General features: G+C 36.0%; 2 protein-coding genes across 5 annotated transcripts; both read right to left on the bottom strand.

Annotated features, from left to right (window-relative positions):
• Position 1: 1 nt before the first annotated feature.
• Positions 2–6327, bottom strand: LOC120280509 (DEAD-box ATP-dependent RNA helicase 14-like). 2 transcript variants are annotated; one of them, XR_005542342.1, is made up of 9 exons: positions 5937–6327; positions 5630–5815; positions 5185–5253; positions 4376–4645; positions 2877–3227; positions 2461–2738; positions 1233–1658; positions 660–938; positions 2–260 (listed from the first exon to the last, which is right to left on the bottom strand). XR_005542342.1 is itself a non-coding variant. In XM_039287368.1 (8 exons), the coding sequence occupies exons 1-8, from the start codon at positions 6096–6098 to the stop codon at positions 758–760; spliced, it is 1923 nt and encodes a 640-aa protein (XP_039143302.1). In that variant the 5' UTR covers positions 6099–6327; the 3' UTR covers positions 502–757. The 2 variants fall into 2 exon arrangements, 1 of the variants encoding a protein (XP_039143302.1); XM_039287368.1 differs by lacking the exon at positions 2–260 and having other exon boundaries at positions 502–938.
• Positions 6328–6663: 336 nt separating this feature from the next.
• On the bottom strand, positions 6664–24168 carry LOC120280572 (GDSL esterase/lipase At5g62930-like). 3 transcript variants are annotated; one of them, XM_039287443.1, is made up of 6 exons: positions 23608–24168; positions 23344–23421; positions 22774–22914; positions 7877–7953; positions 7218–7382; positions 6664–7008 (listed from the first exon to the last, which is right to left on the bottom strand). In XM_039287443.1, exons 1-6 carry the CDS (start codon positions 23707–23709, stop codon positions 6981–6983), a joined length of 591 nt encoding a protein of 196 aa, XP_039143377.1. In that variant the 5' UTR covers positions 23710–24168; the 3' UTR covers positions 6664–6980. The 3 variants fall into 3 exon arrangements, with proteins under 3 accessions (XP_039143377.1, XP_039143376.1, XP_039143375.1); XM_039287442.1 differs by having other exon boundaries at positions 6664–7028; positions 22807–22914; XM_039287441.1 differs by having other exon boundaries at positions 6664–7028; positions 23608–24166.
• Between the last annotated feature and the right edge of the window lie 1374 nt (positions 24169–25542).

Here is a 25542-nt window from a genome sequence, read left to right as displayed (position 1 = left end):
ATAATTGAATAGCTGATGATCTTAGCTATTAATAATAACGTGTCCACATTAACAGATAAAATACAAGCCTCTAAGTATTAAAATAGATATAAACTATTTGTTGTTGCCATTTCTTTATCCAGCTGGCAGGTGAAGCAAGGCTTGATTTGGGTGGAGTTCTCACAAGTCATACCATACCACCAGCCTCCAGTGTTCATATAACAAACGCATTGAGCTGCAGTGTTCTTAAAGGCCACACGCACCAAAACATGATATCTTAACTGGTATTTGGATGGAAAACTCTCGTCAGCCTATTCAATGAATCAAGAACACACACAAATGGATGCAAGTATAACCCAAAGAAAGTAACTCACTTCACAATAAACAACAGCATTGGACTGAGAAAAACAAAAATGCTGTTGCACATGGCAATTCTTCATCAAAACGCTGCCATACCAAAGCATCAGCATATATATATATATATATATATATATATATATATATATATATATATATATATGTTGCCTATTTCACCATGTTCCTTGTTAAGGACGACAATATTCCAAGAGCAGACTGGGCAACCAACCATACTCTATCATCTATCATCAAAAATGACACCCACCCTTTGTTCTACTTAGAAAGAGATCGTAAAAGGGTTATGTGTTAGACAAAATTAATACCTCATGTGCTAGGGAGCAGAGCGGTCGCGCCCATCAGAAATCTTTCCTGCATCATCATTGTATTGAGCAGATGCACATGGCTCCCGTGGAGGACTTTGTCAAAGAGGATCAGCCGTAAGGTTAACACCCCACCCATGGCATTTGCTGGATGGGCTTCTGCTGCGGCTTCGACTTCTGCTCCGCTTGCTACATCCAGCACTGGAATTGCTTGCTTCCTGGATGGTCTTCATATTACCGCGCTCTTGTGAATCCAAATGCTTACCACCAGAATGGTCACACCTGCCATCATTCATACAGATATAGGATGGTAAGCATCATGGCTAACTCATAAATTAACACAATGAAATGGTGCATAATTGAATCATTCTACATGTGCTAGTTCAAGTCATTTTTTCAGTTTCCAAACATGTGCACTTTTGGATTACAAGATGGATCTGCGCTTTAGGCATTCTAAAGATGGCTTCTGGAATAGCAGATTGTAAGGCAATTTTTTTTTAAAAAAAAATCCCTCAAACAGACAGACTAGGCTGCTTGACATAAAAATAACAGAAGCAGAAAAGGGCAGAGAGATACCTCTCAAATGGTGGTGATGGTCTATGATTACAGAAGCTGTCGGACCAACCAGAAGATAATGGTTGACCCCATCCACCACCTTTGTCATAGCTGGAGTCATTACATACACCACCAAATGAGGGACTTTTATCATAGCTGGAGCCAGTACAAGTACCACCATATGAATGGACTCTATCATGAGCACCAGAGTCAGAACGCCACCGGCGAAATCTTCCTCCATATCCACCTTGTGCTGCCATATCCCTTAGCTCAGAAGGGACACACTGGTCTGCTCCTTCCAGAACTTTGACAAGATCTGATGCATACCTTGCGTCTTGATCACTTAAGAAGGTATAAGAAACACCAGTGGCACCAGCCCGACCTGTTCTGCCAATCCTGTGCACATAGTCTTCAACTCCCGTAGGGAAATCATAGTTGATCACAACCCTGTAGAGGTCAAGATCAAAGGGGTGGTCAGAAAACAGCAGTTATGACCAGAAAGAGCCCAGAGCATTTGGTTCCACAAAACCATCGATTCCTATTTGTGAAGCACAATGCACAGAAAAGATAAAAACTGCCTAGGAGTGAAAAGAAATGCAGCACATTACTTAACACCTAAAAAACCAGGCTAACTATTAACTCTTTCATTGTTCTACCAGATCAAACACTGACTTGAGTCAGGAGACTTTGACCATTTGCTCAAGTGTTTCGATTAAATATCTGAAGCTATCAAACTAGGATATGGATATGCAGTCTTCCATTTTCATGATTCAAGATTTTCATCCATGGCAAGACATGGCATAACAGTATTTTGAGATTCAAAATGATGCTCCTTAGTAATTCTACCAATGAGGGTGAATTTAAAAACCATGTTAGTATTCGGTTCACGTATAACAGAAGTCCTTTAATCGTAGATTTGATGGAAAACAATGGGGGATATATAGTGTAACTTAGCCACTGCATCAAACCCTAAAATAAGACTCCAATAGTCAGAGATTCAGAATGTCACCTTCACACAAGTTGAAGCGCCAACTAAGTGGAACTACACCAATAGCCTTTGCAATCTAGACCAATAGAATAGGAATATCATAAGCACCTTGCATCAGGCACAGCTCGCAAATTCACAAAACCACAACTCGTGCTCATGCAACTAATCCTAAGATGCTCTTTTGGATGACAAAAGGCTTATATTCGAATTGAATGTTCACTGCAGTGCATAACATAAGAAAAAGAGTTTAGGGACCATAACCTTATGTCTTTTATGTCCAGGCCTCTAGCAGCAACATCAGTAGCAACAAGTATAGGAGACTTCCCTGTTCGGAACTGGTTCAAAACCAAATCCCTCTCATTTTGGGATTTATCACCATGGATAGCATTGGCACCAAACTGATGACCAAGGTTCCTAGCAAGTTGATCGCACATCCTTTTGGTAGAACAAAATATAATGATTTTGGAGCCTGGCTCCTGTGAGTGGAGAATCTGTTCCAACCGTTTCCGTTTCTCCATAGGTGAAATCATTTCCACATGCTGCAATAAGCCAGAAAAGAACTCAATAATCTCTAACTATCATATCTAGCACAGGTCATTAATTGGATGAATGTAATATATTCATCTCTCAAATGTTGGTTAAAAACAGTGTGAAGACAAGGTTAGCTCTCTGCATACCTGAGTTATAGATTTGTTAGCAACAAGCTCATCAATGCTGCCGATGTTAACCTGCACAGGATTAACTAGTAAATCTGCAGCAATTTTCCTGACCTCCTTTGGCCATGTAGCAGTGTACATAAGAGTCTGACGACGTGGAGGTATTTCTTTCACAATTCTCCGTATCTGTGGCTCAAACCCCATGTCCAACATTCGATCTGCTTCATCAAGTACTAGATATGAAACTTGATGAAGACTCACTTTTTTCATTTCTAAAATGTCATTCAACCTCCCAGGAGTTGCCACCACAACATGAGCACCTTTACTCAAATCTCTCAACTGGGGTCCTTTTGGGGCACCTCCATATAAGCACTTGAATCATATAAAATGAATATAAAGCATTACCACCAACAAATGATGCAAATGATACATACACAAAACAATTTAAAAGCGACAGCAAATTAGTAGCAGATAATTTACTAAAGCACAGTAAACATCATGCCAGCACAGTAAACGGCATGCCTGCTGTTATACAGATATGGTCATTGATCACTTGGTAATTTATAAGCATTAATAATATCGGACAGCTTCATGGATATTTAAATCTTTGATCATGTTAAAGATCAATATCTATTCCTCTTCAGGTAGGGATGGGCATGGGGCGTGGAATCCCCGTCCCCGCGGGGATCCATCCCGTTTGGGGCGGGGAATTCCCGGTTTCCTCCCCCGCGGGGGCGGGGGTGGGGGAATAAAATTCCCCGATCACTGTAGCGGGGTGGGGGCGGGGAGTGATCTCCCCGCCCCCGCAGAGTCCCCGCCCCGAAATGTTATATATATATATATATATAACAATATATTTGTTGAAATAAAAAAAATAAAAAATATATATATATAATATAATGCAATGTTTGTTATTAGTAATGATTAGTCTCAATTAATATCTAATTTAACGGATTTTTTTCCTTAGATTATTGGATTTTTGTAAGAAATGTGTTAAAATAAAAATTAAAAAATATATAATATAATATCATGTTTGTTATTAATAAAGATGAGCCTTAATTGGTATCTAAGATTCTAAGTTCATGAATTTAAACATTATATTAGTGGATTGTTTTTTTTTAAAAAAATTGTGTTTGGAGACCGGGGTGGGGATCCCCATGGGGAGGGGAGTGGGGCTTCCTCCTCCCCGATTACCCAACTGGGGCGGGGACGGGGAATCCCCGCCCAAGATGGGGGAGTGAGTGTGGAGATACTCCCTGTCCCCGTCCCCCGCCCCGCCCCCGCCCCCGCCCCCGCCCCCATGCCCATCCCTATCTTCATGAAATGCTCAGAGTTTTGAATTCTAAAAGTTTCTACTTCAGTGCTTAAAACTAGGAGAAAAAAAATTGGCCTTAAACTTTTATTGTCCAATCATTGATCCACAGATAAAAACAAATGGAACTTGATAAAAGAGTTAAAACCACATATCGACAGAAGTGTTAAATAGAAAGAATTTGACTGGTCAAGAATGAGGAGCATACCACACTGGAAACTCTAGATGATCTACCAAACTTCACAGCTTCATCCTGTATTTGTGTTGCCAGCTCTCTAGTTGGTGAGAGAACCAAAACTAGTGGGCCCATTTGAGAATTGCTACCAAGCTTCTTTAGACGAATAAATCCTGGAATAAGATAACCCAACGTTTTTCCTGAACCAGTTTTTGCAACAGCAACAATGTCACGGCCATCTAAAGCAATTGGCCATGACTGAGCCTGGATGGGTGTGGGAGCAGAAAAACCTGCATGTTGTAACTGGAAAAGAAAAAGTCCCAGTGAAAGACAAGTACTAGTTTAGATGTTTCTTTCTGTTATTTAAGTTAGATGCTAGCAGAAAAATATCCTCTGAAAGAAAATGGTAGCTTAGAAATGCAAGCTGGAATAGGATTAAGGGCCTTCTTCTGAATAGACCAACAGTCAAACAGAACCAAATCACCGGTAACAGTCCGATGCACAAACTAAAAACTGGCACAAGCCAAACCATTATTGATCCATCACAGAGTGAAGCTCCAATCATATGCATGTCTCCCCAAAAAGGGAATATCCCAACACGGCATAATGTACGACATTAGCTCCTCCATGGAGCAAATATCGCACCTGAGACAAAGCAGAGTGGAAAAGAAAAAGGATGAATGGCAGAGAGGCGAAATTATAATTTGACCACCAATAGCTGGAAATTTTCTAAAAATTATGACAGCAACCTACACATGCAAGCAGTTCACCTGATTTTGATGTGATGAAAAAAAAAAACATAATGCAAAATCAATGACAGTGTTGTTCCAGATGATTATTACCTCTCTGAGAATCTCCGAAGGAAAACCTGCAGACTGGAATGTAGTGTATGGTGGAGGTACATGATTTCCCTGAAAGGAAGGTTTCAAAAGTTTGACAATGTCATAGTTACAGAGACTAAAGAAAAACTGAATTAGTTGATAAGTAAAGAACAATAACAAATTGAAGCATAACACAAGGGATTTAAAACTAAAGATCTATTATTATATTTGAACCCAAAAGTTTACTGCATGCAGAATTCATTAGCAGGGTAGCACCATATGGCTGTGGTGTTTCAAAATTCACAAAGGGGTCTCAGGTAAAAATTTTTAGAGGTTGCAGCTCAGGATTTCAGTGAAGGCAGAAAGAGGGAAATGAGTTGCAAAAGTGCATGCATCTATGAAGGCAAAGATACCTTTTTCCTCGTTCAATAAAACATAGCCTAAGTGGTGATAAAGGAGAACATACAATGACGGTGATCTCATGGTGGCGGCGATAGGCTTCTGCGGAAAGACCAGCAGGCGAATCATTCCCCGCGGTAAGGGCAGGTACCCTCGGGTTGGGCAAGCTGGTCTGTCCACTACCACTGGTAGAAGCATTGATGATGGCCGGACCATCAGATGAAGGAGCGCTGCAACTTTGAGCACCCCGATTCTGACAGAGATCAAATTGAGAAAAATGGATGGGATGATGCGTCATTGTGATAGATGATAGGACAAACAGTGTAGAAGAAGAAGAAGAAGAAGAAGAACGATGATAGGGTATACGGCACTACCTCGGGCTCAGAGGCAGAGGGGCGTTCATACTGAGTGACCTTGGTGAGAGGATTCCAGAAATAGAGGTTGCCGTTCCTGCCATCGACGAGGGCTCGCCAAGGCTTTGGAAGGGATGGATCATAAGGGGCATAACGAGGGCTGTCCGACGACTTCACCGTCATGCTGGCCAAGAGACGAAGATGAAGATGAATCGAATACCTAGTAGGGGATAAGGGGCCGATTTGATTTTGAAGACCCTCCTGTTCTGGCCCCTGGGTACTGCCGCCTACTCCTAGGATACCTACCCAGCGCGGCACCCTCACTCTTTCCCTCTGTTGTCAGTCAATGGGCCTTTGAATAACAATACTTTAAGGCCCATTATCTCCGTGGGCCTTAGACGCCACCGACATCCGATTTGCATAATTCATGCACAAGTGCATAATCATTTGAGGCATTTAAAATCACTACAAATATTTATTAACGTTAATACATTTTTAAAATTAATCACTATAAATATTTATTTAAAATTTAAACTATGATTTAAAATCTAAATTATTATAAAAAATATGTTTATATCTCAAGTTTTATGATTGAAAAAATAATACTACCAAACACTTTTTGATTTATTGATATCAAATCTTTTATATAAAATATTTGTGCTTTTAATGAAAAAAATACTAACTCATCTTCTAATCAAATATGTGGTGCTCTATCAAGCATAATCAACCTGAGGCATGCTGCGTCATGTAACATGAAGCAACTCGGAAGCGTACCTAATGCAGTTGCTTAACAGGTTGAATACACTGTTCCAATTGTAACACTGTATATTCATAGAATACAAAGTTTTTATGGCCATAAAATCACCTGCCAGTAGCATGTTCACCTCTCAAAAGACAAGCGTGCAAGAGGCGGGCAATAAAGATTAAGAGCATCAATGAAAGAGGCAGCTTCACTTCTTCTGGAATGCTCTCTCAGGCATATGCCAATCAATATGAATGTGATGAGGAAAATCACACTGCATATGCTCCGTGGAAAGACCACCTTCACTGAATGCGCGCACCACTTCATTGTGAACCACTGCATTGCCTTCCTCTGTCAGGTGCAAACCATCACTGGGATAAAACACACAATTGAAGGAGATCATAATACAAGGATCATGCACTAATTGATGAAATTATCTGCTCAACTGTAAATAAATATAACCGAACCAATCAATTTTTTTCACAAAACAGAAAGAGATCCTTCTTTATTGTATGATATGCTGTTGTGAAAGTAAATGCTTGCGAAAAACCATCACTTACGTCAGGAACTTTTTCTGCCAGCCTTCAGTTTCTTGCATTAGCGACCAAAGATCAACATATGGGAGATCCAGCTCTTTAGCCAGGTCAATGCATTGCTTTGCATAGTTGCCGGTTATCTCATTTGTCCTCTCTGGAAGCTCCATGGCCTTCTCACCATATAAAGATCTGACAAACACATAACATCTCAATCAAAGAACTCTGAATGAGGGAATGGAACTTCCACACTGGATCACTGAAGCTGCTGAGGAACATGGCTATTGCTTCTGAGCTTCTTGTTTTTTTATTGCTGTTTTGTTGGTTCTGGTCCTGTTGTCAATTCTTTTTTTGTTTGGTTTGTTTTGAGTTTGGTTTAGCTGCCCGTGGGCAACCCCTTTTGTTCAAATAATAATAATAATAATAATAATAATAATAATAATAATAATAATTCTAGATGAGATTCTATGCTCAATATTTAATTTATGTCAGGGGGACATCAATGATGTTTTCTTGTATATGAAACTTTTTGAACTTCAAAGGTTCACTGAATTATTCAAACTTGGTAAATTTCAATTTCATCAAGACCTGTGGCCATTCAAGCACAAAAATCATACTGTAAAGAGGTAAAAGTGAAATAAAAGATATCACAAATAAAAAACTGAGTGAGAAGGGAAACATCAAACCTTGCATATTCTTTTCGCCCATGCTCATCAACTGGGGGAGGAGTGATCAAGACAACCAACATGGCGGATGAACAATTCTGTCAAATGATATAACACATGAAATCAGACTAGACAGCAATGGCATTTATTACGCCAGGATAGGCTAATAAGGTCTGATAAAATATTAACATATCCAACCATGTATAAATATATATATATATATATATATATATATATATATATATATATATATATATATATATATATATATTGTGGGCCCCACACATTTTTTTTTTAATTTATTTCATTTAATTGTTTTGCATATAAAGCTGTTACGGAAGAGGAAAAGAAACTTTCCTTTTTTATTAATTTTTTTTTTCTCTTAATTCTTATATCTTATTAGGTTTTCAAACCCTACCGCCACCTTTTTGCTTTCTTCCGATATAGTCCTCGTTTGAACCAAGAAAGAGGAGAGATCTTGCCTCTTTCCTTTTCTTTTCTTTTTGGTGTGTGGTCTGCATGGCGAGGACGGAGATAGACCTCTTCGTCGAGGGCTGTGTGGTTATCGTTGGGAGGGTATTTTGTGGAAGCCTAATTTCGTGGCGCTTATAGTTTTGATGTTAGCTAGTCAGGTAAGTAAACCACCTATAAATATTAATATATGATGTATTTGTGACACTTGTTAAATTGTTTTTGTTAAATTATTTCTTCTATTATTTGGTCACTTGGCTATCTTATTAGTAAATTATTATTTTTTTCTAACATTGATTTCGGACTTATTTTTTTGTTTAATTCTCGAGTATTATTCTATTTTTTTGAATTTGTTTAAAAAAATGTGAAAAAAATCTCGGATTATTTGATGATTCAAGATTGGGTAAATTTCTATATATTATGTTTCAAAGTAGGGTTATTTCTTTTTGAATTCCAAGTTATTTGTATGTATATAGGTGTGTATATATATATATATTAACTTTTGGCTATTTATTTATTGTTTTGTTAAGTGTGTTATTGTTGATATAATTGGTTTAATTTTTTTGTAAGAAAAACGGGATCACCCGAGATTTTTGCGTTGACAATGATTTTTAAACCCGACATATTTTTTTGTATAGAAATTAGTAGTCCCCAATTAATCGCGTAATAACCCTCACATCGGGGGTTAAACATCGACCGTGTCGACACGCATTTCGACATAGAAACTATAGTTTCGCACTGCTCCGTCGGTGAAGAATAACGACTTCGATATTCGGCTCGGGTCACCGAGGGTAAACCTATGAGTTCGAAATCCGACTCGGGTCACCGAGTTTAAATAAATGAGTTATGATATTTTGTTTTGGCATTAGTTGTTTGGGGGACATATATGCTTGTTATTTTGGTAAAGTAAATCTGTTATGATTTATTTCCGATTTCTAAATTTCACTTTGTTATTTTTTCCGCTTTGTTACATTTTGTATGTTTTTTTGAAATTATTGAACATTTTTGTGATCCCGATATTTTTAGTGGTTGCTTACTGGGCTCTCAAGCTCATAATCCTGTTGTTAATTTTTTTTTCAGGTTTTGAGGCCTTGTATGCCTACTTGGTTTCGGCTTTGTAGGTGTGCGGCCGTTTGTCAGCGCACTGGGCCTGGTGAGCCGGGTTCGGGGCGTGACAAATCTAGTGGTATCAGAGAGATGGTTAGAGGAGAAATTGTTTTTGCCTTCATATATTAGATAGATCCGTTAAATTCGAGTAAGAGTGAGAAAACCCCAAGATAAGTGGGTTGTGGAGGTTGTGGTATTTGCCTAGATGCCACTTCACTTAGAATCTTTTTGGAAGTTGCATACTAGAGCATGAGTCTTTGTTTGATAGCTTGAATTGTAGGAAAGCTTTGATTTGTGTGATGTTCATTTTTTTTTTTATTTTGTAGATTGCTATGTATGTGATTTTCTTTGACAGACATGAATATCTATATAAGAAAAGAAAAGAGGAATCTTGAAATTGCTTATGTGATGATTTGGAGAATTATTAGAATTGAATTTGTGGTTGTTTATATATATAATTGTACATGTTGTGAATTTCAGATTTTTGACTTTTATGCTGGCTGAAATTGTATCCCAAATTCAGAGCCTTAGTTAATATTATTTGGAAAAAGGTTAGAACTAGAAAAATTTTTAGCACTTTTTCCATAACTAATCACCTGCAAAATTTTGAAGTTATTGGATTTGTAACCAATGAGATATGTTTGCTTAAGTAGACCCTTCTCAGTTGTTGTTATTGTGTAGGGCATGAGGAAGGAATTGTACTTTTTATGATTTATGAGGTTGAATTGGCCAAAGTGCATAATACAGAGAACGTTTGTTATGATTTTATCTATGTGCTTGTAAAAATATCTCTATAATTAGATGTATATGTTGGATGATATTCATGATTTTTGTAAAACCAGGCTGAAATTTTTAATATGCAAAAAAATTTGGTGAATTTCATGATGATGCTATAATTTGAGGAGCGCTAAGAATATTATGGAACTTTATCACATTTTTAGCTTGGTGAGTAAATTTATTTTTGAAGAGAAATAATGATGTTGGCAAGTTAAATATTGCTATAATTAGGAAAAAATTTTTCTGGAGGTTAATGTGTCGATCATGTTCCCCGACTTTTGTTTGTTGTTGTGTAGTTTTTTTGGTGCTTTGAGTGGCAAGATAATGGTTGAAAAATTTTTTTGAGGAGCAAAAATTCTTATAATTCGATACTTTTCTTTTGATTTTCTTGAAACTAAGAAGAGGCTCTAAATGATATATATGATTCTTATGTTCAGCTTGTATTGCTTTTTACTCGAATTAATGGTCAATCTAGAGAATCATTATGTACTTCGAAGGTGAAATAAGTTCCATTGTTGTAATTCTACTAGCAAAAAAAGATATAAAGGATCATACCTTAGTGTTTAGGAAGATTTAAGAAATTTTTGATGATTATACTCCAAATATTTGTTTGAGGATGATTCAAAACAAAGTTTAAGCTTGGTAGATAATTGGCGGTTCTCGATTGGTTTTAATTTGCTTATGTTTTTCAATCAATGAGAAAATTTTAGCGTTCAAATATTGTTGTGGACTGGAGTATATGTATAATTTTGAAGTTTTGATGTTTGATGGTTGCCAAGTTTGATCTATGAGAATCATGTTAGGTGATTTTAGTAGGAAACATTGATTCCAGTGGATGAGAAAGAAATTAATGGCATTTTAGTTTTTCTAAACTTGTTTGATTTAGTTATCATATCCATGGGATGATACATGAATTGGGGATTTTAATCGAGGTTTGATAGATTGCAATGATGGTAATGTTTTTGCGGTTTTAAATTCTTTTGAAGTCGGATGACAACAAACACATGATAATATATGCTCATATTGATGTTTAATCAAGGATGTTCAAAAGCATTGAATTCTATATTATGTTTGATATGAGTTTAAAACAAATCAAAGGTAGGTTTATTGTTTTTGTTGTGACCATTGTCCTTAGAAGTATCATCAATCAAGTTTTGTTTGAATCCATTGGTCTTTGAATCTTATCATCTAATTCGATGACGCTCGAACTTTTTCATGGTCTGAATTTTACTGGAAGTCTGCTTTGATGGTTAAGTTAAGTTTAGAGGACTAAACTTTTTTTTAGGAGGGAGGAGTTGTGGGCCCCACACATTTTTTTTTAATTTATTTCATTTAATTGTTTTGCATATAAGGCTGTTACGGAAGAGGAAAAGAAACTTTCCTTTTTTATTAATTTTTTTTTTCTCTTAATTCTTATATCTTATTAGGTTTTCAAACCCTAGCCGCCACCTTTTGTTTCTTCCGATATAGTCTCTCGTTTGAACCAAGAAAGAGGGAGAGATCTTGCCTCTTTCCTTTTCTCTTTTTCTTTTTGGTGTGTGGTGCCGGCGGCGAGGACGGAGATAGACCTCTTCGTCAAGGTTGTGTGGTTATCGTTGGGAGGGTATTTTGTGGAAGCCTAATTTCGTGGCGCTTATAGTTTTGATGTTAGCTAGTCAGGTAAGTAAACCACCTATAAATATTAATATATGATGTATTTGTGACACTTGTTAAATTGTTTTTGTTAAATTATTTCTTCTATTATTTGGTCACTTGGCTATCTTATTAGTAAATTATTATTTTTTTTCTAACATTGATTTCAGACTTATTTTTTTGTTTAATTCTCGAGTATTATTCTATTTTTTTGAATTTGTTTAAAAAAATGTGAAAAAAATCTCGGATTATTTGATGATTCAAGATTGGGTAAATTTCTATATATTATGTTTCAAAGAGGGTTATTTCTTTTTGAATTCCAAGTTATTTGTATGTATATAGGTGTGTATATATATATATATATTAACTTTGGCTATTTATTTATTGTTTTGTTAAGTGTGTTATTGTTGATATAATTGGTTTAATTTTTTTGTAAGAAAAAAACGGGATCACCAGATTTTTGCGTTGACAATGATTTTTAAACCCGACATATTTTTTTGTATAGAAATTCGTAGTCCCCAATTAATCGTGCAATAACCCCTCGCATCGGGGTTAAACACTGACCGTGTCGACACGTACTTCTGACATAGAAACTATAGTTTCGCACCGTTCCGTCGGTGAAGAATAACGGCTTCTGATATTCGCTCGGGTCACCGAGGGTAAACCTATGAGTTCCGAAATCCGACTCGGGTCACCGAGTTTAAATAAATGAGTTATGATATTTTGTTTTGGCATTAGTTGTTTGGGGGACATATATGCTAGCTGTTATTTTGGTAAAGTAAATCTGTTATGATTTATTTCCGATTTCTAAATTTCACTTTGTTATTTTTTTCCGCTTTTGTTACATTTTTGTATGTTTTTTTGAAATTATTGAACATTTTTTTGTGATCCCGATATTTTTTTAGTGGTTGCTTCATCGGGCTCTCAAGCTCATAATCCCCGTTGTTAATTTTTTTCGTGTTTTGAGGCCTTGTATGCCTACTTGGTTTTCGGCTTTGTAGGGTGTGCGGCCGCTTTGTCGACAGACTGGGCCCAGTGAGCCGGGTTCGGGGCGTGACAAATCTAGTGGTATCGTAGAGATGGTTAGAGGAGAAATTGTTTTTTTGCCTTCATATATTAGATAGATCCGTTAAATTCGAGTAAGAGTGAGAAAACCCCAAGATAAGTGGGTTGTGGAGGTTGTGGTATTTGCCTAGATGCCACTTCACTTAGAATCTTTTTGGAAGTTGCATACTAGAGCATGAGTCTTTGTTTGATAGCTTGAATTGTAGGAAAGCTTTTGATTTGTGTGATGTTCATTATTTTGTAGATTGCTATGTATGTGATTTTCTTTTGACAGACATGAATATCTATATAAGAAAAAGAAAAGAGGAATCTTGAAATTGCTTATGTGATGATTTGGAGAATTATTAGAATTGAATTTGTGGTTGTTTATATATATAATTGTACATGTTGTGAATTTCCAGATTTTGACTTTATGCTGGCTGAAATTGTATCCCAAATTCAGAGCCTTAGTTAATATTATTTGGAAAAGGTTAGAACTAGAAAATTTTAGCACTTTTCCATAACTAATCACCTGCAAAATTTTGAAGTTATTGGATTTGTAACCAATGAGATATGTTTGCTTAAGTAGACCCTTCTCAGCTTGTTGTTATTGTGTAGGGCATGAGGAAGGAATTGTACTTTTTTTATGATTTATGAGGTTGAATTGGCCAAAGTGCATAATACTGAGAACGTTTGTTATGATTTTATCTATGTGCTTGTAAAAATATCTCTATAATTAGATGTATATGTTGGATGATATTCATGATTTTGTAAAAACCAGGTTGAAATTTTAATATGCAAAAATTTGGTGAATTTCATGATGATGCTATAATTTGAGGAGCGCTAAGAATATTATGGAACTTTATCACATTTTAGCTTGGTGAGTAAATTTATTTTGAAGAGAAATAATGATGTTGGCAAGTTAAATATTGCTATAATTAGGAAAATTTTCTGGAGGTTAATGTGTCGATCATGTTCCCCGACTTTGTTTGTTGTTGTGTAGTTTTTGGTGCTTTGAGTGGCAAGATAATGGTTGAAAAATTTTTTTTTGAGGAGCAAAAATTCTTATAATTCGATACTTTTTCTTTGATTTTCTTGAAACTAAGAAGAGGCTCTAAATGATATATATGATTCTTATGTTCAGTTGTATTGCTTTTTACTCGAATTAATGGTCAATCTAGAGAATCATTATGTACTTCAAGGTGAAATAAGTTCCATTGTTGTAATTCTACTAGCAAAAAAAGATATAAAGGATCATACCTTAGTGTTTAGGAAGATTTAAGAAATTTTTGATGATTATACTCCAAATATTTGTTTGAGGATGATTCAAAACAAAGTTTAAGCTTGGTAGATAATTGGCGGTTCTCGATTGGTTTTAATTTGCTTATGTTTTTCAATCAATGAGAAAATTTTAGCGTTCAAATATTGTTGTGGACTGGAGTATATGTATAATTTTTGAAGTTTTGATGTTTGATGGTTGCCAAGTTTGATCTATGAGAATCATGTTAGGTGATTTTTAGTAGGAAACATTGATTCCGAGTGGATGAGAAAGAAATTAATGGCATTTTTAGTTTTTTTCTAAACTTGTTTGATTTAGTTATCATATCCATGGGATGATACATGAATTGGGGATTTTAATCGAGGTTTGATAGATTGCAATGATGGTAATGTTTTTTGCGGTTTTAAATTCTTTTGAAGTCGGATGACAACAAACACATGATAATATATGCTCATATTGATGTTTAATCAAGGATGTTCAAAAGCATTGAATTCTATATTATGTTTGATATGAGTTTAAAACAAATCAAAGGTAGGTTTATTGTTTTTGTTGTGACCATTGTCCTTAGAAGTATCATCAATCAAGTTTTGTTTGAATCCATTGGTCTTTGAATCTTATCATCTAATTCGATGACGCTCGAACTTTTTCATGGTCTGAATTTTTACTTTGGAAGTCCGCTTTGATGGTTAAGTTAAGTTTAGAGGACTAAACTTTTTTTTAGGAGGGAGGAGTTGTGGGCCCCACACATTTTTTTTTAATTTATTTCATTTAATTGTTTTGCATATAAGGCTGTTACGGAAGAGGAAAAGAAACTTTCCTTTTTTATTAATTTTTTTTTTCTCTTAATTCTTATATCTTATTAGGTTTTCAAACCCTAGCCGCCACCTTTTGTTTCTTCCGATATAGTCTCTCGTTTGAACCAAGAAAGAGGGAGAGATCTTGCCTCTTTCCTTTTCTCTTTTTCTTTTTGGTGTGTGGTGCCGTCGGCGAGGACGGAGATAGACCTCTTCGTCAAGGTTGTGTGGTTATCGTTGGGAGGGTATTTTGTGGAAGCCTAATTTCGTGGCGCTTATAGTTTTGATGTTAGCTAGTCAGGTAAGTAAACCACCTATAAATATTAATATATGATGTATTTGTGACACTTGTTAAATTGTTTTTTTGTTAAATTATTTCTTCTATTATTTGGTCACTTGGCTATCTTATTAGTAAATTATTATTTTTTTCTAACATTGATTTCGGACTTATTTTTTTGTTTAATTCTCGATGATTATTCTATTTTTTTGAATTTGTTTAAAAAAATGTGATCCTCGGATTATTTGATGATTCAAGATTGGGTAAATTTCTATATATTATGTTTCAGTAGGTTATTTCTTTTGAATTCCAAGTTATTTGTATGTATATAGGTGTGTATATATATATATATTAACTTTGGCTATTTATTTATTGTTTTGTTAAGTGTGTTATTGTTGATATAATTGGTTTAATTTTTGTAAGAAAAACGGGATCACCAGTATTTTGCGTTGACAATGATTTTAAACCCGACATATTTTTGTATAGAAATTCGTAGTCCCCAATTAACTGTGCAATAACCCTGTCACTGGGGGTTAAACACTGACCGTGTCGACACGTACTTCTGACATAGAAACTATAGTTTCGCACCGTTCCGTCGGTGAAGAATAACGGCTTCTGATATTCTGGCTCGGGTCACCGAGGGTAAACCTATGAGTTCTGAAATCCGACTCGGGTCACCGAGTTTAAATAAATGAGTTATGATATTTTGTTTTGGCATTAGTTGTTTGGGGGACATATATGCTTGTTATTTTGGTAAAGTAAATCTGTTATGATTTATTTCCGATTTCTAAATTTCACTTTGTTATTTTTTCCGCTTTGTTACATTTTTGTATGTTTTTTTGAAATTATTGAACATTTTTTTGTGATCCCGATATTTTTTTAGTGGTTGCTTACTCGGGCTCTCAAGCTCATAATCCCGTTGTTAATTTTTTTCGTGTTTTGAGGCCTTGTATGCCTACTTGGTTTCGGGCTTTTGTAGGGTGTAGGGCCGTTTGTCAGCAGACTGGGCCCAGTGAGCCGGGTTCGGGGCGTGACAAATCTAGTGGTATCAGAGAGATGGTTAGAGGAGAAATTGTTTTTGCCTTCATATATTAGATAGATCCGTTAAATTCGAGTAAGAGTGAGAAAACCCCAAGATAAGTGGGTTGTGGAGGTTGTGGTATTTGCCTAGATGCCACTTCACTTAGAATCTTTTTGGAAGTTGCATACTAGAGCATGAGTCTTTGTTTGATAGCTTGAATTGTAGGAAAGCTTTGATTTGTGTGATGTTCATTTTTTTTTTTTATTTTGTAGATTGCTATGTATGTGATTTTCTTTGACAGACATGAATATCTATATAAGAAAAGAAAAGAGGAATCTTGAAATTGCTTATGTGATGATTTGGAGAATTATTAGAATTGAATTTGTGGTTGTTTATATATATAATTGTACATGTTGTGAATTTCCAGATTTTGACTTTATGCTGGCTGAAATTGTATCCCAAATTCAGAGCCTTAGTTAATATTATTTGGAAAAGGTTAGAACTAGAAAATTTTAGCACTTTTCCATAACTAATCACCTGCAAAATTTTGAAGTTATTGGATTTGTAACCAATGAGATATGTTTGCTTAAGTAGACCCTTCTCAGTTGTTGTTATTGTGTAGGGCATGAGGAAGGAATTGTACTTTTTATGATTTATGAGGTTGAATTGGCCAAAGTGCATAATACAGAGAACGTTTGTTATGATTTTATCTATGTGCTTGTAAAATATCTCTATAATTAGATGTATATGTTGGATGATATTCATGATTTTTGTAAAAACCAGGCTGAAATTTTTAATATGCAAAAAAATTTGGTGAATTTCATGATGATGCTATAATTTGAGGAGCGCTAAGAATATTATGGAACTTTATCACATTTTAGCTTGGTGAGTAAATTTATTTTGAAGAGAAATAATGATGTTGGCAAGTTAAATATTGCTATAATTAGGAAAATTTTCTGGAGGTTAATGTGTCGATCATGTTCCCCGACTTTGTTTGTTGTTGTGTAGTTTTTGGTGCTTTGAGTGGCAAGATAATGGTTGAAAATTTTTTTGAGGAGCAAAATTCTTATAATTCGATACTTTTCTTTGATTTTCTTGAAACTAAGAAGAGGCTCTAAATGATATATATGATTCTTATGTTCAGTTGTATTGCTTTTACTGAATTAATGGTCAATCTAGAGAATCATTATGTACTTCGAAGGTGAAATAAGTTCCATTGTTGTAATTCTACTAGCAAAAAGATATAAAGGATCATACCTTAGTGTTTAGGAAGATTTAAGAAATTTTGATGATTATACTCCAAATATTTGTTTGAGGATGATTCAAAACAAAGTTTAAGCTTGGTAGATAATTGGCGGTTCTCGATTGGTTTTAATTTGCTTATGTTTTTCAATCAATGAGAAAATTTTAGCGTTCAAATATTGTTGTGGACTGGAGTATATGTATAATTTTGAAGTTTTGATGTTTGATGGTTGCCAAGTTTGATCTATGAGAATCATGTTAGGTGATTTTAGTAGGAAACATTGATTCCAGTGGATGAGAAAGAAATTAATGGCATTTTAGTTTTTCTAAACTTGTTTGATTTAGTTATCATATCCATGGGATGATACATGAATTGGGGATTTTAATCGAGGTTTGATAGATTGCAATGATGGTAATGTTTTTGCGGTTTTAAATTCTTTTGAAGTCGGATGACAACAAAACACATGATAATATATGCTCATATTGATGTTTAATCAAGGATGTTCAAAAAGCATTGAATTCTATATTATGTTTGATATGAGTTTAAAAACAAATCAAAGGTAGGTTTATTGTTTTTTTGTTGTGACCATTGTCCTTAGAAGTATCATCAATCAAGTTTTTGTTTGAATCCATTGGTCTTTGAATCTTATCATCTAATTCGATGACGCTCGAACTTTTTCATGGTCTGAATTTTTACTGGAAGTCTGCTTTGATGGTTAAGTTAAGTTTAGAGGACTAAACTTTTTTTTAGGAGGGAGGAGTTGTGGGCCCCACACATTTTTTTAATTTATTTCATTTAATTGTTTTTGCATATAAAGGTCGTTACTGAAGAGGAAAAAGAAACTTTCCTTTTTTTATTAATTTTTCTCTTAATTCTTATATCTTATTAGGGTTTTCAAACCCTAGCCGCCACCTTTTGTTTCTTCCGATATAGTCTCGTTTGAACCAAGAAAGAGGGAGAGATCTTGCCTCTTTCCTTTTCTCTTTTTCTTTTTGGTGTGTGGTGCCGGCGGCGAGGACGGAGATAGACCTCTTCGTCAAGGTTGTGTGGTTATCGTTGGGAGGGTATTTTGTGGAAGCCTAATTTCGTGGCGCTTATAGTTTTGATGTTAGCTAGTCGGGTAAGTAAACCACCTATAAATATTAATATATGATGTATTTGTGACACTTTGTTAAATTGTTTTTTTGTTAAATTATTTCTTCTATTATTTGGTCACTTGGCTATCTTATTAGTAAATTATTATTTTTTTCTAACATTGATTTCGGACTTTATTTTTTTGTTTAATTCTCGAGATTATTCTATTTTTTTTGAATTTGTTTAAAAATGTGAAAAAAATCCCTGGATTATTTGATGATTCAGTATTGGGTAAATTTCTATATATTATGTTTCAGTAGGTTATTTCTTTTGAATTCCAAGTTATTTGTATGTATATAGGTGTGTATATATATATATATTAACTTTGGCTATTTATTTATTGTTTTGTTAAGTGTGTTATTGTTGATATAATTGGTTTAATTTTTGTAAGAAAAACGGGATCACCAGTATTTTGCGTTGACAATGATTTTAAACCCGACATATTTTTGTATAGAAATTCGTAGTCCCCAATTAACTGTGCAATAACCCTGTCACTGGGGGTTAAACACTGACCGTGTCGACACGCATCTTCGACATGTAAAACTATAGTTTCGCACCGCTCCGTCGGTGAAGAATAACGACTCGATATTCGGCTCGGGTCACCGAGGGTAAACCTATGAGTTCGAAATCCGACTCGGGTCACCGAGTTTAAATAAATGAGTTATGATATTTTTGTTTTTGGCATTAGTTGTTTGGGGGACATATACGTATATTTTGGTAAAAGTAAATCATTATGATTTATTTCCGATTTCTAAATTTCACTTTGTTATTTTTTCCGCTTTGTTACATTTTGTATGTTTTTTTGAAATTATTGAACATTTTTGTGATCCCGATATTTTTTTAGTGGTTCACATCGGCCTCAGTCTCATAATCCCGTTGTTAATTTTTTTCGTGCTTTTGAGGCCATGACTGCCTACTTCGGCTTTTGCAGAGTGTGCGGCCGTTTGTCAGCAGACCTGGGCCGCAGTGAGCCGGGTTCGGGGCGTGACATATATTTTTTTGTCGAGCCAAAATGAAATATTTATTAAACTCAAACAAATGGGATACAAACTAACCACAAATTAATGCATAAGGAAGGATATAAGCGCAGCACGAAAACCACCACCACTCATACAGGGACATCAATTCCTACACAATCCACATCACTTCACCACCAAGACAGTCACCAGCAGCCATACAACCCACACTTGTGGAAGTCACCAATCAAAGCTCGACTTCCCACCCAATCAAAACAACGCAATATGTAGCACCAGAAAAAAAACAAACACCACCACCAATCAAAGAACCACCAATGAGATTATGCTTCACTCATTCAACAATCATTCATAGCAACAGAGACTAATTAACAGAATAAACTGCCCAAGCCTTCAGAAACAGAGCATCCTACTGACAACACCAGACACGCCTCTGTCAGAATTACTGCAACCACTTGCTCAAAAGAGCACAATCAGACGACTTTGAAATTTTGACAGAAAATTTGAATAGAACCACCTCCTTGACCTGAGCAAACACCTGATCCACAGTAATAAAATTCTGCTGAAAAATCAGCAGGTTCCTTGCACTCCAAATCAAATATACAGCAACAAAATCACATTTCTCCTTAGCTTAGCAAGCATAGTCTTATCCATGGCTTTCTTTTGGAACCAACTGACTTCCTTTTGCCAATAAAAAGGTCGTCTCTGAATGTTCACAGCCTTTAACACCCTGACCCACACTTTTTGGGGAAAATCACAACTAAAGAAAAGGTGAGACACATCCTCCCTGGCTTTATTACAGAAAACACAAGTTTCTGAATCTATAGTTTTCCAAGCAAATAACTTGTCCTTTGTCAAAAGCTTGTTATGCAAAGCAAGCCAAAAGATGAAAGAATTCCTAGGCATATTACAATGAGACCACACCAATTTAGCCCAAGAAATTTCCTGCTCAATAGGCATCAAACTCCTCCAAGTACTCCTAATACTAAATTCACCATTCTTATCTGGCATCCACAGTATACAATCCTTCTCATTAATATTAACAGAAAAATTCCTCTGCAGAAAATCCCAAACCTGAGCTAATGCAGGATATCCAGTCACAGGGAGATGCCAGCCATCATCCCTCCAAAAATCACAAACATAAGCTCTTTTAGACAGAGTATTCCCTCTCAAATTAATCCATGGAAACAAATCTATAATAGAGCTACCATCATACCAATGGTCAAACCAGCAGGAGAACCTTCTCCCATCCCCAACCTGTAAACAAAGAATTGTTTCACCACACCCCGCAGATTGAGTAAATGTTTCAAACACCAGTTGCTATTCATGTTAGGAAATTAATCTTCCTTATCTTCCATATTAAGAATAAAAGATTTGTATATACTATCGTAATCACTAATTGATAGTTAACAGCCTGATTTGTTGCTAATCAATTACTGATTTGTAGGGATGCACAGTTTTTCCTCTGTACATATATGTTCATCTTTATCAATGATAACACATAATTCATTCTTCACTTTTACATGGTATATATTTCTCTACTCAGTCTTTTGTTGTTGGTAGAAACCTTCTAATTAATAACTTCTCTACCGCTGATGCTCCATTTCTTTTTGCTGCTGCAGTTTGGAATCGCGAATCTGTCAAGTCTGGTGTTGGCTTCTGCATTTCCAACATCAATTCAAGTTTAGTTCATGCCGGATGCGGTCCAACTATTGCTGAGTCCAGCATTGAAGCTGAAGCCTGCGCTCTTGCTATTGCGCTGCAGAATTCTTTGAATTTGAAAATCTCTTGCAAACATGTCTTTATAGCAAACAGAGATCTCTTATTGGCCATCAACCAGAGCAACCGGCAAGCTGTTTGGCGTCTTGATCCTTTGATTGAGAATATCCACAATCTTCTGAAAGAACACAATTTTCCTAAGATTCACATCATTCCTTATAGCTGGATGAAAGCTGCTGTTAACCTGGCCATTTTTGGTTCTAGCAAGCATGCATTAATTTTGTTTCATCAAGGAAGGGACCTTCCACATTGGCTTATGAAGCAATTTTACTAGTGTCTTCTTCTTTCTTTATTTTGTTTTTTTTTCCTCTTTTTCAGTTTCTTTGTGTCTTGTTAGCAGAAGTTCTCTGTAATTTCCTGGTTTTTTGAATAAATAGCTTATAGAGCTCCATTTCCCCCCCAAAAAAAATGCTTCAAGGCCAAGTGAAGAAACAGAAAGATCTGTATTGATATTATCCAATTACATAGAAGAGTGGAGAAGACAAAACATAAAATGCTTCAAGGCCAAGTAAAGAAACAGAAAGATCTATATTGATATTATCCAACTACATGGAAGAGTGAAGAAGACAAGACTGTGTATCATGGGGCACAGAACATGAAACCAATGAGCATCTACTTCTGAGTTACAGCCTTACTAGATTAATTAGGAAAGTTCTATTCGATAAAGTGCTTATATACAACTTTCCTCAGATGATAGAGGAGATTTGGAGCTGTTGGAAATTCTCCATGCCCAATGGTTTGCTGGGCTCATGTGAGATTCTAGTGGTGAGTGCTGCTCGGTATAGGAACATAACAACTGCATTTTCAGAAATCTAGCAAAATCTGAAGGCGTCACTTGCAAGCTATGGTTGTAGGGGAATGAATTGAAGGGAAGGGAGGGAAAGATCAAGTTTGTATCGCAAGATATTACCCTAGTGTTTCCCTGAATCAATGTTGTTTGCAGGTTGTTTTGTATATAGAACCATGGCCACTTATATTCCACTTTGTGATCACACTGATATAATCATTGGTTAACTGGTCATTCTATGACTGGTGTCAATAAATGATTTTTATCCCTGTTGCTCTGAAGGAAGAAGACAAAAGTAAAGAAAGAAAAAAAAAAGAAATAATACTCAAGAGTGTAGAGGAGGATCTATAAAATAATCCTACCAAAGATGTTTGACCAACTAGTCTACAGTAGGTGTACAGAGTCCCAACCGCCTAAGTGCAACAAAGAAACTTCGGCAACATAGGGTCTAACAGGCAGTATACAGTCATAAGAGATATAGAAGTGACCAGAACAAATGAACATCTTGACCAAAAAAGCACAAGGTTTAATGATCTGGAAGTAAGTGGACAGTAGATTTTTGATGCAAAAGAAAAGCTGATGGAAGGATTATAATAAACCTTCATCTGTTGAACAATTTTGAGCAGGTTCACCTTGTACTCATTGATAGGCACATGTTGCCGCTCACTTGTTCTCCCCAAAATGGCTGCATCATTTGCACCAAAGAAAATGGTTGCAGCTGCAGGTGGGGTCAGACAATTCTGAAAATTAAGAAGAAAAAAAAAAGAATCAGCCTAACTTAGATAGAAATGTCCTGAGACACAAATTGAAGGCTAAATTATAAATGAACTCTGCAAAGGGCCAATAAACATACACACAATTCCATACTCTTTGTAGCAAACAACATACCAAGTTTATCATGCCAAATTTTGCAAGTGCTATTAGATTTTAACAATGTGAGAGTTTGCTGAGAATCTGAAGTAGATCATGGAATTTGTTTGCCAAGCTTCAACCACACTTCACATTTTGTTTAATAGACAATACCGGGGGCGCATTTGGAGAATCACATAATAATGGACAAATTGCAACGTACATACATCATGTAATTATTGTATGAGGATTGAAATTGACAATAAAAATACAATTAATTTTTTTTTTTAAAAAAAAAAGCATTTTGAAAAGAATCAAACCGGAGGAAAGAGGCTGTTGAGCAAGAACAAGGCCCATCTTGTGTTATATCCACCGTAACCTCTCACAAGTACATCAGCCTGGAAACAACATAGGGTATCATCGATTTGATTATAATCACTTAACCATAAATAAATTGATAAATAAAGGGACATTGAACATCAAACATATGAGAATGGGGATCTGGATGACAAACAAAATGGATCACTTGCGAAAGTAGTAGTTGTAGTAGAAGAAGAAAAAGAAGAAGATGATGAAGAAGAGACCTTGCGTGAATAGGTGTTGGCGAGAGCAGCGCCCCATCCTGCCGGGCCGAAGGATTGCTCCGTGATGGAATCTCCAAAGAGAAGGAAGTGAGGCCTCTTCATCCGCGGTACCAAGTCCCAACCAACCAACCAAGGAGAGACACAACAGCAGCATAAAGCCAACCATAGGACTTGAATATTCCGCCTCCTCTCATCCTCTGTAGTCTGTAACCGGTTTGGTTGTTTGGTTTAATCGAACCAAACCCGATCAAGACAAAATGTCAAAACCCCAACGCAAAAGATGCAAGGACTGACTAGGCGGGGAAGGACGGAAACCAACCCCCAAACGGCTGTTGCCTTAATTCTCACACAGAATTTGTTCCTGAAAACTATAAAACCGTCTTTCTAATCCTAACTAACACCTGGTTTAATGATTGTTTACTATCCAACCTCTTCTGTTTTGTCTGAGCTTGAGCTTGTTGCTTCAGAGCCGGCTTTCCTTTATTATTAGTATTACTACTAGTCTATTATCTATCTATTCTTCACCTCCACCATTTCATTATTAATATACCATCCGCTGCCGCTGGAACCTGAAAACAACGTCCCTCCAGCAACCCAACCCAAGACAAAAGTATCATGTCAGCTAGCGATTATTATATATAAAAGGTGTCTATCTATCAATCTATCTCTATCTGTAATGCATTGCATCCGCACAGCACCCACTCCCGTCCCCATCATCATCAACATCAAGTGAGGCCAGGGAAAATCTCTATCTCTATCTCTATCTCTATCTCTATCTTTGCTGCCTGCCATGGCGTGGCGTGGCGTGAGACAACAAAGAAGATGGGCCTTTGGGAGTCCTATATTACAATCATAGAGACGTTGCTTTTGCTTTTGGCTTTAGAGAGCTCTGCTGTAGATTTCTGTCCCTATATAGTCTTGATTGTGAGTTCGCGTTGGAAAGTGACACCAATCACTTGTGCAATGGGCCCTAGTAGTCAAAAGCAAGCACAGAATAATAACAACATAGACAAAAGTGTCACCCTTAATTAACTTGCTCATAATAATGCACAGCTCATTTCGATATCCCTCCTGTAAAAAACAATGCTTGAAGAATTATATAATAATAGGGAATATTAGAGCATCTTACTATAAACTTATTGTGAATATTGGATCTTTCAACTCCATAAAATACATGAATAACACCAAATGCAGGGCATTTAGGCATATCCAGGAAAACATACATATAGTCAGACAATGTCATCGCTTCCTCTTTCGATTGCACATATAGAGCATTGATTTTCTGCCATCTACCAAGGACAAGCTTGAAGTTATATAACTAGGTGCTTCTTATGATCAAATAACCACATTCTAATTCCTTTTTTTTTTTTAATTATTTTTCCTTCAAGCAAATGAAAGCTATATCTCCACCCCTTTCTCACAGTATAAATTACAGAAAATATGTGCTCAACAATTTTAAATTATATAAAAAAAAACACAAGAAACACATATCATGTTCAAACCTCTGGGTTACATTATATTATCATGAAGCAACCATAATGCAGTTTCGCCAACGACCTTCGGGTCTATTGGTACACGGGTCGCCGATAGATCTCTCACCGAGTGGTGAGAGTTCGATTATCGGCTGAGGGCACATTTCTGGGAGTTGTGAATAGTGGATGTGTACGGGTGGTTTCAGCGCCCACATGAGCACGGCCCCGTCCCCACTTATTCCACCGAGGCTTGTGCACGTCCCTGGGTCTCTAGTGGGTTCGTCCCGCTCCTCTTTCCCAAAAAAAAACCATAATGCAGTTTCAAAACAGATCCCCTTGCAGTATAGAAAATAAACTTTGCAATATAAGCACACATATAATAGATTACAATACCTTAATATCTATTCAAACCTTGAGTTCCATTATATTATTAATTAAGAAACCAAACATAATGCCGTTTCAG

The sequence above is a fragment of the Dioscorea cayenensis genome, chromosome 17 (genome assembly GCF_009730915.1).
Source record: "Dioscorea cayenensis subsp. rotundata cultivar TDr96_F1 chromosome 17, TDr96_F1_v2_PseudoChromosome.rev07_lg8_w22 25.fasta, whole genome shotgun sequence".
Lineage (NCBI taxonomy): Eukaryota > Viridiplantae > Streptophyta > Magnoliopsida > Dioscoreales > Dioscoreaceae > Dioscorea > Dioscorea cayenensis.
This window is presented reverse-complemented; position numbering and strand designations above follow the sequence as displayed.

Coding starts and splice junctions, on each gene's coding strand:
- LOC120280572 (XM_039287441.1), bottom strand. CDS start 23,709: ATGAAGAGGCCTCACTTCCTTCTCTTTGGAGATTCCATCACGGAGCAA. Junction 7,383..7,876: donor GGGCGAAAAGAATATGCAAG/GTTTGATGTTTC, acceptor TGTGTTTGTCAG/ATCTTTATATGGTGAGAAGG. Junction 7,029..7,217: donor TGGCAGAAAAAGTTCCTGAC/GTAAGTGATGGT, acceptor GTTTTATCCCAG/TGATGGTTTGCACCTGACAG.
- LOC120280509 (XM_039287368.1), bottom strand. CDS start 6,098: ATGACGGTGAAGTCGTCGGACAGCCCTCGTTATGCCCCTTATGATCCA. Junction 4,646..5,184: donor CTTCGGAGATTCTCAGAGAG/GTAATAATCATC, acceptor TTTCTTTTCCAG/TTACAACATGCAGGTTTTTC. Junction 1,659..2,460: donor CTGGACATAAAAGACATAAG/GTTATGGTCCCT, acceptor TGACCTCTACAG/GGTTGTGATCAACTATGATT.